This window comes from Martes martes (genome assembly GCF_963455335.1).
Source record: "Martes martes genome assembly, chromosome: 10".
In the NCBI taxonomy this organism is placed as follows: domain Eukaryota; kingdom Metazoa; phylum Chordata; class Mammalia; order Carnivora; family Mustelidae; genus Martes; species Martes martes.
In genome coordinates, this window is record NC_137898.1 from 58,197,430 (window position 1) to 58,212,564 (window position 15,135).

At 52.8% G+C, this 15,135-nt stretch overlaps 3 protein-coding genes across 11 annotated transcripts; 1 reads left to right on the top strand and 2 right to left on the bottom strand.

Annotated features, from left to right (window-relative positions):
• Nucleotides 1-543: 543 nt before the first annotated feature.
• LAMTOR1 (late endosomal/lysosomal adaptor, MAPK and MTOR activator 1) lies at nucleotides 544-5,953 on the bottom strand. Its single transcript, XM_080816032.1, has 5 exons — nucleotides 5,780-5,953; nucleotides 2,323-2,468; nucleotides 1,993-2,070; nucleotides 1,505-1,631; nucleotides 544-1,175 (listed from the first exon to the last, which is right to left on the bottom strand). Exons 1-5 carry the CDS (start codon nucleotides 5,819-5,821, stop codon nucleotides 1,083-1,085), a joined length of 486 nt encoding a protein of 161 aa, XP_080672158.1. The 5' UTR covers nucleotides 5,822-5,953; the 3' UTR covers nucleotides 544-1,082.
• A 2,564-nt stretch (nucleotides 5,954-8,517) lies between these two features.
• Nucleotides 8,518-10,854, top strand: LOC308350582 (transmembrane O-methyltransferase; the record flags this gene model as incomplete). Its single annotated transcript, XM_080816022.1, has 3 exons — nucleotides 8,518-8,776; nucleotides 9,854-10,050; nucleotides 10,534-10,854. The coding sequence occupies 3 exons, from the start codon at nucleotides 8,518-8,520 to the stop codon at nucleotides 10,852-10,854; spliced, it is 777 nt and encodes a 258-aa protein (XP_080672148.1).
• Nucleotides 10,855-11,503: 649 nt separating this feature from the next.
• ANAPC15 (anaphase promoting complex subunit 15) lies at nucleotides 11,504-14,792 on the bottom strand. Of its 9 annotated transcripts, none has more exons than XM_080816039.1 (5): nucleotides 14,521-14,792; nucleotides 12,996-13,125; nucleotides 12,453-12,512; nucleotides 11,988-12,125; nucleotides 11,504-11,838 (listed from the first exon to the last, which is right to left on the bottom strand). In XM_080816039.1, exons 2-5 carry the CDS (start codon nucleotides 13,113-13,115, stop codon nucleotides 11,791-11,793), a joined length of 366 nt encoding a protein of 121 aa, XP_080672165.1. In that variant the 5' UTR covers nucleotides 13,116-13,125; nucleotides 14,521-14,792; the 3' UTR covers nucleotides 11,504-11,790. The 9 variants fall into 9 exon arrangements, with proteins under 9 accessions (XP_080672165.1, XP_080672161.1, XP_080672160.1 ...); XM_080816035.1 differs by having other exon boundaries at nucleotides 11,504-11,850; nucleotides 14,521-14,647; XM_080816034.1 differs by lacking the exon at nucleotides 14,521-14,792 and adding an exon at nucleotides 13,994-14,265.
• Between the last annotated feature and the right edge of the window lie 343 nt (nucleotides 14,793-15,135).

Here is a 15,135-nt window from a genome sequence, read left to right on the forward strand (position 1 = left end):
CCTTTTTTTTAAAACTCTTCAATTCAGATATCCTGAGGTTAGAGCTGCTTCACAGAGTGCCAAGTTTCTGTGGGGACACCTCAGAGAAGACGCTAGACCCCCCACTTCAATCAGATCAGAGTAGCTCCACTCTTATTTTACATGCTGGTGTTCTGCTTGAGACTTCATCAGATAAATAGAATCTTCTGCTTGAAAACAGTGGCTTGCTGGCTCCGTATCAAGTATCCTTGGTCTGCCTTTACCCCTCAACCCTGGGCTTGTTGGTAATTCCACTGCACCTGAAGCAGGGCCCCCAACAGTGACAGCTGCCTTGGATTCCAGTTTGTTCAGTTTGGACAGTATTCACTGGAGAAGGGACAAGCAGTCTTATCCAATCTGAGGTTAGCCCAGGCCAAGTTCCAGCTAATACCTAGGAACTCTGAACCCTTATCTCCTGGATTCCTCTCAATGGCCCTAGAAGATGTGCCCCCCGCCCCATCTCGCTGCTCACAGACCAGAAGAAGTACTAGAGTGGTGGGCAGGACAGAGGGGCTGCAACCAGCACACAGATGAATACACTTCCTTTATCGAGGGCGACAAACCAAAACAAAACCCCAAAACCCCAAACATGTAAAAACCCAGGGTGCTAGAAATACAAACTCAATTCATTCAAATTCAAGCTCGTCCAGACCCTGGTCATAAACCCTCATGAGGTGCATGTGAGCACCAAGTCAGGGAGGGGGGAAAGGAGTGAGGCCAAGAGAAAGGGTGGGAAGAGGGCCCCCACAGGCCCCCTAGGGATCACCCTCACAGTGGTACCTCCACCTTCCCAGTGACACTGAAGACCTACTAGGCCCTAACCTTTTGATCCCCACCCCATCCCCGGCCAGGGCTTTGAACGCCAGTCCCAAATGGTTCTGCCCTCCCTTGCTCCGTCCTCAAGTGCTAAGGCTTCCAGCCTCACTCTTCTCCTCCTCCACACTCTTCTCTGTGATTAGTAGCAGGTCAGGGTGCTGTGAGAGCCGCAGTAAGGCTGGGGGCCAGGGGAGGCAGGGTGGAGACGGGGTGGAGAGAAGAGAAGAGCTGTCCAAGGATCCCTCTCTTCACGGGATCCCGAACTGTACAACCAGCTCCTCTTTTGCGTCCACTCGGATCTGAGAAAGTGCACTGTAGGCATAAGCAGCTATCCTGGAGACCTGGGACAGAGGGGCCAGGGATGAGAGGAAGAGAGAGAGGCAGTGAGAAGGGAGATTGGGTGGCGAGAAAGGAGGGGATGGTGGGGGACATGAAGCCAAAGAGAAAGGCAGGGATGGGACAGACAGCAAAGAACAAAGAGTGGGGAAAGAGAATAAGGGTAGAAACAAGAACATACAAAGTATGAGAGGTGAGAGTGAGTGGGGCACTTGAGCTACCAGGATCCCTAACTCCACTTCCCTACTGCCTCTGAGACAGAGAAGGTGACCCCTCTGCCACAGCCTGGGCCTGGAGGGAAGGGTAGGCAGGGGCGGGCCCAGGGGCGGCTCACCTGCTGCAAGTCGGAGAAGGGGACAGGCTCGCTGGCCAGCACTTGGTGGGGCTGGCTGGTGAGAGATGGCAGCGGCGGCAGCTTCTTCCAGTGGGTCAGGCTGCTGCTCAGCACAGCCAAGCGGGTGCTGGCCAAGAGGATGGATGGGAGTGGGCAGTCAGACCAGTCTGCTCTGCCCAGCCCAGCCCAGCCCAGCCCAGGCAAGCCTTGTTCCTTCAGGCCAGAGAAGAAGGGTGATGGGCACCTCCGCTCACCACGACTTGCTCCAGGCCCACCTCCCTCAGCCTCCGCACCCCTGCGGGCCACGGGGCAAACAGGGCTGACATGAACATCTGTGTGGTACCAGAGATTTGCTGTCAGTCTCCTGCGCTGCACCCAAACAAGAAGCCTGGACTGGGGCTCAGGCTCCAAAGCTGGATAAGGGGTGGAGGGGCAGGGAGGAGCCCAAGTAGCCTGGGTGGGGGCCACCGAAGCTGGCCGGGCCTCACCTGTACTGCCTTGCCCGGTCCATGTACTCATGCTGCTCCATGCCCTGGGAGTCCGCGGCAGACACGTCAATGATGTTGCTTTGGGGAGAAGAGGCAGAGGGAACATAACAGGTGCTTCAAGAGGGACACACAGGATTCACTGCCAAGTGCCGACTCCAGGGCTATCTGACACCAGTATCCCTGCCTGCCCGGTGGAGCAGGGCTGGGCCCAGAGGCACCTCTAGCCACTGACCTTGCCCATCCCCCGTGTCCTGGGCCACCCAGTCCCTCTATCCCATCCTTTAACATGGATGGTGAAGCTCTGCCCAGGCTTGGGCCTGTGGTGCTCACCTGGCTGTCTTAGCAAGAATGGAGGAGAGCAAGGCCTGCTCATCTGTGCGAGTGGGAGGCAGGCTGTGGTAGTTAGGCTCGGCTCCATTCAGGGCTTTGGTAGGGGGGCTGCTAGGGTCCAGCAGCAGCTTCCGTTCCTCTCGGTCCTAGGAGAGGCCAAAGGGGAGAAGTCGGCCCTGGAGCCTTTAGTCCAACACCTGCCTTTCCCCGGCTCTCCTCTCAGCCCACCTCTGACCTTTAACCACCAAGAAATATCCTAAGTGCCTAAGTGTATGAAATGTCAGCTAAGGCTCAGTCCTGCCTGCCCTTGGGAGCTCGGCTGAGTTGGTGGTCTGAGATGAATCAGAGTGGAACCAAGCAGTCCTAGAGGCCCTGAGAAGATGGACAGAGGCCAAAGCATGTATCCAGTAACACCTCTAGAGCTTCAGAGAACATTCTAGTGCCTGATGCAGGTCAGGAGATCCCCCAGACAATTCTATTCCTCATATAATGTCAGGACAGGAGTCCCAGCCTCTGAGTCACACAGTCCCACTGTGCCCCCTTCTTGAGGGCAGGTCCCTTCTACTCTCAAGTGTTCACTCTCCTCTGATGCTCTCTTCATACACAACTCCCAGAACCAAACTTGATGCACCTGGTGAAGCCTGACCTGACAGCGGAGCTGCTCCCTCCCTCACCATGCCAGCACACCTCTAGCAGTGTGGTTCTGCTTTTTCAGTCACCTACGTTGATCATCACACCCCCCAGCACTAACCTGGGGCCAGACCAAGTCTCCCTGGTCCCTCACAAATGTTATTTCTCTTCATCCTCATCTACTGCAATCTCTCTGAATATGACCCTGCCTTGAGCCCATCCACTGCAAATCCCCGCTGGCTTTGTGTTAGCTACAAATTGGATAAGCAGACCTGCTGGGTATCTATCCAAGCCGTAAAGAGCAAGGGTGCCCAGGACAAAGCCAAGGACAAGGGGCCCATCCCGCCTAACGCTGACTCACCAACTCTCAGTGCCAGACCACCAGCGCTCCACTCCAGGCCACTTTCAGTTCCTACCACAAACCTTCCCACTGCGGGCTCCTGGCTCCCCTGGCCACAGCGCTCCTTACAGAGGGGCCACTTCCTCCTGCTGGCCTGCCCCACCCTAGGCAGGCCTAGGTTGCCCAAGTGTCCCCAGTTCCCAACATGAGACAAGAGCTGTGGGATTCTGCCCTATCACCTCCCAACTCCTTGACACAGCCCCTCCTCCTTAAAACACAGGTTAAGTGTGAAAGGACCAGAAAAACAAAATGCTTGCCAGAGATCAAACTCTCTCAAAGGAAAGCTGGCTCCCTAATGAACCCTGAGTTTGCTTCCTGTGTGTCATCCTTCCCCCAGTCCTACTTCAGACAGATCTTCCTACAAGACGGGGCAGTTTTCCCCCCATCAGGGGTTCTTCAAAAACAATGTTGTTTTCCTGAGACCTAGACTCTCAGAAGAGGACAGGCTACCCCCATCACAGTGGACAAATAACTTCACCCCCTCCCAGAGGGCCAAGTGTAGCATGAAGGGGGATTTTCACACCCAGGTCTGTCCCTGAGTCAGTGTCAACCCAGGGGTCAGGATTTCACTGTCTACCCTAGCACAGACACATATATGTGGCCTGCCCATGACTACCCACCTGGTCTATGGGCACAGCTGAAAGAGACAGCTTGGCCCAATGGATAAAGCACATGGCTTGGTATCAAGACACCTTGTCTACGGCACTACTCAGCTCTGTATCCTTGGCGAAACCACTTAGTCTCTCTAAACTTCTTCTTGCCATTAAATACATAACCTGTACCTATATGACAAAACATTTCACAAAAATCAAATGAAAGAACTATAAAGGCCTTTGAAAAATGTATCATACATTTTTTATTAAAATAAAGGAGCAGAGATGAGAGTGGGAGAGGGGCCTGTCCAAGAGTTGAGAGAGGGACTCTTAGTGAATGGTATGGCATAGACTTTTGCACACAAAGCCTTAAATCACCCAGCACAGATCGAGCACCATTCTGGGGGTTAAAAACAGAAGTGAGAGTCTGTCAAGGAGGTGAAAATTAGGAGAGCAGCAAACTAGAAGCTGGTATCCTTTCTTAGAAGGCACTACCCCTTCTTGAACCCTTCATTCCTTCCAAGAGTCTGTTTTACTCTTTAGGGCATTAATTTCCCACAGTTTTCCCAGTAGGCAGGAATACTGTCTCCTCTAGGAGGCTGGGATAAAGTGAGGGGTAGTGGGCATGAGGTATGCCTAACATAAGGCATACGGAATAAGAGTATGTGTTCACCGAGTATTTTGGAAATTAATGAGGCCCAGGTGCTACCCATACTTGTTATACAAATGACATTTTCCTAACCTTAAGTCCTTAACCCAAAATAGGTTCATGTGAGTCACTGGGGAAAGACCTACTTCCCAAATACCGGTAATAAAATCCATTTCTGTGACCATCTTCCCCACCAGACTGTGAGCTACTTGGTGAAATCTTTCTATCCTGTGTCTAGAATGTGTTGAAATGTAGAATCCAGGCTTAGAGACAATCAAAAAGGTGAGTGGCCAAAAGCTTGAGACTTCATCCTCAGGAGGGTCTCCCCACTCCTACAAGGAGATCAAGCAGGCAGGGCAGGTTTAAGGTGGGGAGAAGTGAGAATGCACCAAGAGGAAGAGGGAGAATTTAAAACTGCACAGGTTTCTCAGCCTAGTCCCTTGTGCAAAAGGATCAGATCTACAGTCAAATTCCCAGGACAGGCCCCTCTCTAACTGAAGGAACCTTCAGGCCCCAAGCAAAAACTGCACTGAGGCAGGCCAAACTGAGCTCCCCATCCTGCTTCCCTAATCCAATCCAGTCAAGGCGGAAACCCACTTTGTAGCTTCCCAAATAACTTCCCACATGCCTCGATGTCTTCATTGTCTCTATCAAATTCTTCACTGATCAACTCTAATGCCACCTACTTCCAGAGGCCTTCTCTGACCACAAACCAGCAGTGACCTTACTTCTTCAACCCCAGGGGCTGAGAGCCTATACCAATTCCTGATTCATGTCAGGACAAATGAACTCTTAGCCTCAGCTTACCCGTCTCTAGAATGGATTCACAAAGCCCGCTCATACAAGCACAGAAATAGCACAGAAAGCTGGGAAGGCAATGTTTCCCAGAGACCGAGGTTGAGGAACCTAAAGGCTATAAAGGTTTATGGGTGGGATAAGATGAAACGGGTGGGGCGAGCGGGACAGGCGGGTTCCTGCACACCCCACTGCGGAGACTGTAGAGAAGCTGGGGCTTTAACAGGGGTAGGAGCCTGGCCAGGCGTCCCCTCTGTAATCTGTCCCCTCCCGGCCTCCGTACTATATGAACCCCGCAGTCCTACTCCCGCTCTTCTGCAGGTTTTCTTCTGGGCCCCACGCCCCAGCCTCTCAACCCTCATTCCCGAGCCTCGCCCGCCCCGGCCGCACCTGGTCCGAGTCCTCGTTCTCGCTGCTATAGCAGCACCCCATGGCCGGGGTCGGGCCGGGCACTCAGGCCGCGCCGAGGAGGGACGGCGTCCGTCGGGAGCCCTTCCGGTCACATGACCCGTGGCTGCATCCAGCAAGCACCACCCGCCTCCCCGCCTATCCCTTCCCAGAGTCGCGCCGCTACCGCGGCAATACTGGCTTCCGGCCCCGCCTCCACCGCGTGATCTTCGCCAACCAATAGGAAGGCTCACCTCCCTGGACAAACGCAAGACACGTGACGCGATGAAAGGGAGGGGCGGATCACATGACTTCAGCCTCTGCTCTTGGAGCTCGCGTTTTCTTCCACCGGCTCTAGAGGTCCTCCTACTATGTGGTGGGGTGGCTGCTAGGCTACCTTTCTAGGGCAATGAGTGAACTTATACCAAATGCTATCATGATTTGCTTTCCTAAGTGCCATGGCGAGGGGTGAGTGGGATTGAGGCCCTATGCTCCTAGAGCACAACAGTGTTTGTATACAAACTTTGGACCCAGATGCCCCGCCCGCAGTTGTGGACACCTAAAGAGTATGGCGCCCAACGGAGTTCTCAGCGTCTACTGAGGATCGGAGACTTACTTGAAGAAAAGCCCTTATTCCTACGCAAACCGGAGCAGAGCTCAATCCTGGAAGAGAGAGAGCGCCTCACGGGCTTTGCCCTCAGGCATTTCTCGTCAATCTTAATGGCCTTTTTACAGTAATCATAGTAATCTAACACAATGCTGTTTGCTTAGAACCATCCCATAGCTTCTCTTGGACGCTGAACACAGGTCCACGTATGTCATTCAAGATCTTGCAGACCCTCTCACCTGCCTCTCATTCCAGCAACTGGGTCATGGAGGTTGGTAGTGATTGTGGTGGCGGTGAAGGGATTGGAGTGATGCCTCACTAGCCATAAGAAAATATTTGCAGTTCCGTGACTGACCTGGACATTCCACGTGTGCCTGAAACACTGTTTCCCCACCAGGTCTGTCTTCTGTCTTCAACCCTCACTACAAACAGTATTTTCCTGATTGCCTTCTTCAATCCCATTATTTGGGAATGTCTAGCTCCCTGTGCTTAATTCCTATCATGTTGATTCCTTCATTTATCTTATCAAAAATTACTGTCTCGGGGTGCCTGGGTGGCTCAGTGGGTTAAAGCCTCTGCCTTCGGCTCAGGTCATGATCCCAGAGTCCTGGGATCGATCCCCACATTGGGCGCTCTGCTCCGCGGGGAGCCTGCTTCCTCCTCTCTCTCTCTGCCTACTTGTGATCTCTGTCAAATAAATAAAAATCTTAAAAAAAAATTACTGCCTCTGATGTGCCACACACCCTTCTGTCAAGATAAATAGTTCACAAAACAGCCCAAAGTCCCTGTATCTATGGAGCACTGCATTATGTCCATTCTACATTTCTGGATCAGTATCTTCATTCAAACTTGGAGTTCCTGGAGGAAGGGGGCAAGACCTGACTCCCCTCTGTGACCCACATCCTGGCATTTGCTTAGCAAAAAGTTGAATTTTGAATTGAGTAAATTACAGCCTCCCGTCACTTTGGCTCACACCATGCCCTGTTGTCCTGATACAAGGAGTTACAAGAGAGGTCACCAAACCCAGTAGCTCTTATTACCCCTCAGATCAAGACCCTGAAGTTCGGTACATTTTTTTCAGGAGTTGAGAAGGGTAAGAGTCAGCCCCACCTTGTTCCTGCAGCTAGTAACCTGAACTGCAGGTCTCAGGTGACAGGAGCAATTCTGCATCAATAATTGAAAGCAGGTCCAGCCTGCCTCAGGGTTCTCTGGCCCCAAGGACTCCCCCTCCTTTCCTATGCTCTGATCGTCCCCAAGCAGGAGCCTCCAGCCCAGGTAAGCAGGGCTCTTGAGTGTGGGTTCCCAAGCACACCAGTTCAAACTCACTATCACTCACCTACTCACATCCATTTATACACTCTTACTTTCAATTTTAGTCCCCACCATCACCAGGGGCCTCACAAGGAGCAGATCTGGAGGAAAGGGAGGATGGTCCAGGGCAAGCCAAAGGAGAAGGCACTTACCCCTTTGGGGGCCAGGAAGAAGAGGCTTAAGTGAGGGGGCTGTGTGCTGTGTGTGTTTACACTTGTAAAAGGAGTTCTGAGAGAGAACAGAAAAGCTGAATGCAGGGGAGGGGAAACAGGACTGGAGAGGATATAGAATCAAGGACTCCTCCCACCCTCAAGGAAGACCAGATGGAGGGGTGGGAAGAAATCTCATCCTAACACCCTATGGAGTGTTTGGATTGCCTTCTACTGAGGCAGCACACAGGGCCTGAAGGGGTTTCTGACTACAAATCTGTGCTCTTTTGCTCTACATTAATGGGTCAAAGAAGAAAAGGCAGAAGATAGAGAGGGTAGAGGATACCTCAGAGAAGGTCTGTGAAAGCAGTCCAGAGATGAGGAAATGAGGAGAAACAGGTAGAAGAAGCAAGGTGAAGATAGGACCAAGGGGCAGAAGTGGGAAGAGGTGGCTTGGGGGTGGGTGCAGAACATAGACTAGCATGAAGTCCTTGAAAGTGCATGGGCTTGAAATCAGGCCAATTCAGATTCAAATCCCAGTTCTGCTGTGTGACTCTGGACAAAGTGTCTTTTGAGCTATGGTCTTTAAAATATAGGGATAATACAAATGACAAGCAATGATGAGTGTGGGTTTCCCTCCCTGCCTCCCTTCACACCCAGTCCTGGTAGGGACCATGTCCCCCGCCATCGCACTGGCCTTCCTTCCCCTGGTGGTGACATTGCTGGTGCGGTACCGGCACTACTTCCGACTGCTGGTGCGTATGGTCTTGCTGCGGAGCCTCCGAGATTGCCTTTCAGGGCTGCGGATTGAGGAGCGGGCCTTCAGCTATGTGCTCACCCATGCCCTGCCTGGGGACCCCAGTCACATCCTCACCACCCTGGACCATTGGAGCAGCCACTGCGAGTACCTGGGCCACATGGGGCCTGTCAAAGGTCAGTGTTCCTTAACCGTCTGCTCTAGGAAGCACTCCCAAGTTGGTAAGTAAGGTCTGGGATCTGCCACTGCCTACTGGGTGCCCCGGGCAGGTTCCTGATCCTCTCTGGGGCTCTTTTTTCCCCTCTACAAATGAGAGGGCTAGGCAAAGTTATTCATTCATCTAGCAAACACTTATTGCCACCCTTTTGTACTAGGCCTGTACTAGGTGCTGGGTGGGAAAAGGAGGCAGAGGCCACACAGATCAATCAGCCACAAATGCTGGCCTCAAAGGAGACATAATACAAAGGGAATAACCATCACAGTGCATAACCCATAATTTTGTAATTACCTGTCCTAAATAATTCTCCCCACACCGTGAAGTCCCCCACATCCCATTCAGGGTAGCTGCCTGGCTTTGTCTGAGTCCCAGCTTCTGGCACAAGTGCTTTTAGAGTCTGAAGAAATTTTTCAAATTCCAAGGTTAGAAAGATACTCAATGAATAAAACAAGGGGGGATGAAACTGGGAAGTTCCAGCAAAGGTTTCTGTTGGTTGTTTCTACTTGAGCCCTCCTGGAGGAAGCAACACTTATACACAGCCTAGAATTGCTTCCAGCTTGGCCAAGCAGATAAACAAGGGGTGGGGTGGGGGGGCAAAGCCAGCCACATATACTAACACAGCATGATGGAATGAGTCAGCACTGACTTGGCTGATTCTGGCCACAGTGTATGGGAGGGCTGTGATACAGGCTACAGATGGGAAGAACTGGAAAGGTTGGATAGGATCGGGTCCAAGAAGGTCCTGAATGTCAGGCTGAGAATCTCAAGCTCAATCTCAAAGGCCTTGAGGATCATAGGAACCAAGGAACAAAGGGTCAGATTTGTTGGCAAGATGCCTGATGGGTGGTATGAAGAATAGAGTGAAGGAGGCAAGCCTGGAGGGGGAAGAGGACCAGTGGGGCAGCTGGAACTATAGTCTGAGAAGACCTCAGTTGGTTAGGGGTTGCAGTGAGGCAGGTGGGCATTTGAGATCCCTTTCTGTCAGGGGTCCCACATCCATCTCCCACGTCTGCTGCAACAGCCATCTTTCCCCCAGGTCAGATCCTGATGCGGCTGGTGGAGGAGAGGGCCCCTGCTTGCGTGCTAGAGCTGGGCACCCACTGCGGGTACTCCACATTGCTTATTGCCCGTGCCCTGCCGCCCGGGGGCCGCCTTCTCACTGTGGAGTGGGACCCACGCATGGCAGCAGTGGCTGAAAAACTCATCCGCCTGGCTGGCTTCGACGAGCGCACGGTCAGCCCCCACCTCCCAGACCCTTGTCTCTTCTCTCCCATGCCCAGCCTTGCCCGAGCCAGGCCTCTCCAGTGAGGGAGAGGCAGCAGCTCCACATAGGGGACTGTGACCCTGGGTGATGCATGAATTCCTGCCCTTCTGTTCCACGTCATTTGCTCGTATTTGCTGCTGGATGACAAAGGAGCAGTTAAGAGGAAGGTCTCTGGAGCCCAGCAAATCTGGGTCCAAACCTTCAGTCTACCTTGTGAGCTTTATGACCTTGGGCAAAGCACTTATTCCCTGAATCTCAGCTTCATCACTGACAGAATGGAAATCACAATACTGATGCTGACCTCTTGGGTTTGTTCTGAGGATAGAGGGAATGTGTGAACACTCGTGGGGTCCTAAGCCAGGACCTGGTGTAAAGTAAGCCAGATCATGCAGGAGTCTGGTGTGGGAGAACAGTCTCTCCCACCCTCACCTCCAGCTCCTTCTCCCCCACAGGTGGAGCTCATTGTGAGTAGCTCAGAGGAGGTGATCCCACGCCTACGAACCCAGTACCAGGTGAACCAGGCAGACATGGTGCTCCTGGCACACCGGCCCCGATGTTACCTGCGAGACCTGCAGCTGCTGGAGGCCCATGCCCTGCTGCCAGCTGGTGCCACTGTGTTGGCTGACCACGTGCTCTTCCCTGGTGCACCTCGCTTCCTGCAGTATGCCAAGAACTGTGGCCGCTACCGATGCCGCCTCCACCACACTGGCCTCCCAGACTTCCCTGCTATCAAGGACGGCATAGCCCAGCTCACCTATACAGGGCCTGGCTAAGGTCCGGGCCCAGGGATACTTACTGCTGCCCCTCCACCCCCACCCAAGCAAGGACCGCAGAACATCCCCTCCCCTCCCCGCTTGTGGCCTGACACGTGCTGGGCTCAGGGTGGTGGGAGGTTGTCCTCCCACCTGTAGCCTCCCATCCTGTTCCAAACTGATTTAGGCATCAAGTTCTGTCAGATGGCTTGGTCCCACTGGCCCCTCTCCTTCCAGAGCAAGTCACAGATTAACAGGCAAGAGTCCTAAGCTCCTAACCCAACTCTATCACTGATTTTCTGGGTGATTCCAAAGGAGTCCCTGTGTTGATCTGAGATTTAATCTGCTTTCTTAACACCAAGGATGCTGGCTGGAAGAGTTCCAGGGGCCTTCCAGCTCTGGGCCTCAGAAAGTCGTCTCTCCCCAGCCCATGCAGTTCCAGGTGGGGTTAGAGGAAACAGAGAGGCTCTGAAGGAATGTATGAATATAATCTGGGCCAGAGAAAATGGTAATGGAGCCTGCAGCCAGGGCCACCCTGGCCTTCCTTAGCCCTGGACCACATGCTCAAGTAGGCTTGCCTGAAGTCCCCTATGTGCCCTCTCCCTGAAGTTCAAGAGAAGGTGCTGGATTCCTCTGGGCCCCACCAAAAAATAGGGAATAGACACGGGGGTGGGGGGAAATCAGTCCTGTGTCTTTATTAAAGGGAGTTAGAAAGAGACTATACCTGGCAACCAAAGGGCGAAGTACTAGGCAGAAAGGTGGGTTGGGCTCAGGCCCTGGGGAATCCAGGGCAAAGTGATGGCCTGGGAGGGGCCAAGGAGGCCAGTTCCTGGCAGCAGCTGAAGAGATACCCAAGGGTGAGCTTTCAGGCACTGGGGAAATCAGCTGGTTCTGCAGGGGATGCAGGGTAAGTTGGGCTGGCCTGGAATTTCCCTGAGGCCACCCTGCCTTGTCTACCTAGATCATCCACTGGTCCTGATCCTGTTCGTTGCCTTCCATGTCCACCTGGAGAGAAGGCTGGTGTGGGTGGGAAGGGGCCTCAGCCACCCCGCCAGCCCCAGTCCCAGATCCAGCCCATCTGGAACCAGAGTCTCTGTACCCCTTGGGCACCAGTTAGGTCAGGGGCAGGGGCCCTTCCCCACACCCCTGCCTACCTCATTGACCTCTCCATCATCAGGCGACTCATTGTAGTCATTCATCTCATCCATGTCCTGCATGTCCTCATCATCCTCTGAGTCCTCTTCACTATCTTCGTCATCATCTTCATCCTCCTCTTCCTCGTCATCATAGTGCTGGTGAGGCAGGGAAGAGCCTATAGGCTCTATAGGGCCGCCTGGACCAGTTCAAGTGCTGCTCCACTTGAAGCCAGTCTCTGGGAACAACGAATGACCCTCCATTCCCCAACCATGCCCCACCTCTTTGAGTCTAGCAAGCAGATGCATGTTCTGCAGGGCCTTAGTGCTGGGTCCAATGGCTACCTATTCTACCTCCCCTTTAGAGCCTCCACCCAGAGCTGAGGACCACAACTGCTCAGGGGTCAGAGGCAGGACCTTCAGAAGTAGAGCCGAGTCTTAGTCCACCTGGGCCCCACACAAGCCCTACCTGCTGGAACCACTCACCTCTGAGGCCGGCTTGCCAATAGGTACCAAGTTGTTGTCTTTCTCTGCGATGCTCTGGAGCTGTGGCCAAAATGGGAGAAGAGCAGGGTCAGGGCCTGAGCAGGAGAGGTCAGGGACATGGGACTAGCCCATTGTGCCCCTAAGATGACCCCTCAAGTGTGGAGACGCTTCCTTCCAGTTTCCAGAAAGAAATCAATCCCTCTCTCTCTTGTGATCTGCCACTTACTTATAAACTTGATCCAACTACATAAATTCTCTGGGCTGTGGTTTCCTCATAAGATTATGGTGAGGATGAAGTGAGAAACTATCATTTTAGAATATCCCATCTACGAGGTCCTCAATAAAGTCAAAATTATGTCCTATGCTGTAGGGAAAAGAGCCTGGGCTCCAGTCTGGCCCAGAAGTCAAATGGGCCGACAGTAAATCGGAGTCATACAAAGATGTGAAACTAGCCCTCCTTCCTCCCAGCTTGATTATTCCCAACTCAGGGCAAAAAGCTATTCCCTGACTGAGGCTCCACCACCATGTTAGGTCCTTACTCACCCAGGCCTGATGCTGTTGTTCTTGCTGCTGTAGTTCTGTCTCCTCCACACAGGGTCGATCCAGGTTAAACCACAGTGTCTCCGTCACACGGGGGAAAAGTGAGGGAAACAAGGTGGACATGGCTCCTAGACTGAGGTAAAGGGCCAGGTGAAATCCAGCTGTCAGGTGTCTTTGGTTGGGGTTTTATTTGGTTACAGTTTAATTTGGGGGTGAGGTGGAGAAGAAGGTAGCAGGGAAATAGCTCTTCTTGGTGGGAATTAGATAGACCTGGGTTTGAATCCTGCTCCACCACTTACTAGCTGTTTGACCTTGGCCAAGTCACTTAACCTCTCTGAGCCTCAGTTTCCTCATCTGTAAAATGGGGAATAATAACAATCATACTATACTCTCATAGTTATTCTGATAATTAATTCCCTTTATGGAGAAGTAAAGTGTTTAAACTGGTCAAGGCGGGGAAGAGAATGGAACCCAAATGTAGAGCTATGAATCCAGAATGCAGACCAACACTACAAAATTAGACAAAATTAGAACAAGGCTCCACTGACACTATCTTTACCTCCTCCAAACAGTAAAACCTACTTCTGGCCCCTCTATGATCATCCCTACCATACTTACCCCGTGTGTCAGAAATTTAGGACACTAATCACCTCCCTCATGAGCGGCAGCTAAACTGGGGTGGTGGGGGGCGGGGTTCCACATGCAGTATGGTTCAGAAAGGCAATGAGTAAATGGATAAGTAAATGGAAGGCTGAATGAACTATCATGTGAGAGAATAAGTAAATTCGGCAAGGATTAAGCAGCTGAGGGGGCTGACCAAAAGGTCCCAGAAAATCTGAATTAAAGTCTTCCACCTCACAGGAAAATTGAGGCCCTGCGACAGGCAACGACGGGCTCTAGATCACGAGCTGGGGCACTGAATTCCCACGGGGAAGAAATCGAGGCCAGGCACTAGAGGAGATGAGCAGGAGAAAAGGACCTACGTCTAGTTCTGCTTTTACCCTAAACTCATTTGACCGATACTGGGCCAGTCGCTGCCCTTCCGTGAATCTCGGCTTTCCGTCCCATGACACCAGCACAACAGCACCCAAGCTCACGTCCCCTACGTTGGAGATGCCACTTAGACTGAGGCTCCGAAAGCCCACCCCTCGCCAGCAAGCCACCGCCCATTCTTCGCTTATTATGATAATGGCTGCGGGGTGGACCAACACGAAGAATGCAGGGCCGGGATTCGAAAAGGCATTTGCCCTTATAGGGTTACCAATCGCGAAAGGAGCGGGGCCTGAATAGGGCCAATTAACTGGAAGAAATGCTGGGTGACAGAAAGTGACACCAATGAGTGACGGATCTTGGGCGACGGGGTGGGGCTTGGCCTCGAGGAAGAGCCAATAAGCTGGAGCTCTTTACTGTTAAAAGAAGTCTGCAGTGAAGGACCTGAGGAGCCGCGGCAGAGCCACGGGTTTTCTCTGGGGGAGGGCGAAGAGAAGGGGCAGGGAGACAGCGGCCGCAGCCTGGGCTCTGTACTTACCGCGCCGGGAGGCGGTAGCCGGCGGCGACCCGGAAGCACTTCTCTCGGTCTGGGCGGAAGAACCCGCCACAACAACCCGAGCAGCACCAGCGCGTGCGCCTTGGCTTTCTTTTGTTTCCCGCTCCCGCCCACCACACCGGATGTGACGTTACAAACTTCAATCACATCGATGAGGTTGGAAATTTGCCTACTCTATTGGCCCCTCCTTGAGCCTCCGCCCTTCGGCCTCTCCAGCCTGGACCTTTCCCAAAGGCCCTATTTAACCCCGCCCTTTCGTTCCTAGCCAGGATCCGCTTGCCAAGCCCTGCGGAAAAATAGCTGGCAGCAACCGGCTTTAGTACTAGGACTGTTTGTCCTGCCGCGTCCCAGGAAAATTCGTCTGCTTCTACCCCAAGATCGCTGGGTGATATTACGCCCCTTCCGTCTGTTCCTTCTCACCTTCAGTTTGGGCGCATACACTGAATTATATATGACTTCTACAGAAATCATTGAGTCCCTTCTATATTCCAGGCTCTGCTAGAAGTTGGGGATAAATCTAGAACACGGTCCCTGCCCCCATAGACCTCACAGTCCAGTGGAGAAGCCAGACTCCGCGGACTCACTGGTTTCTTAAGA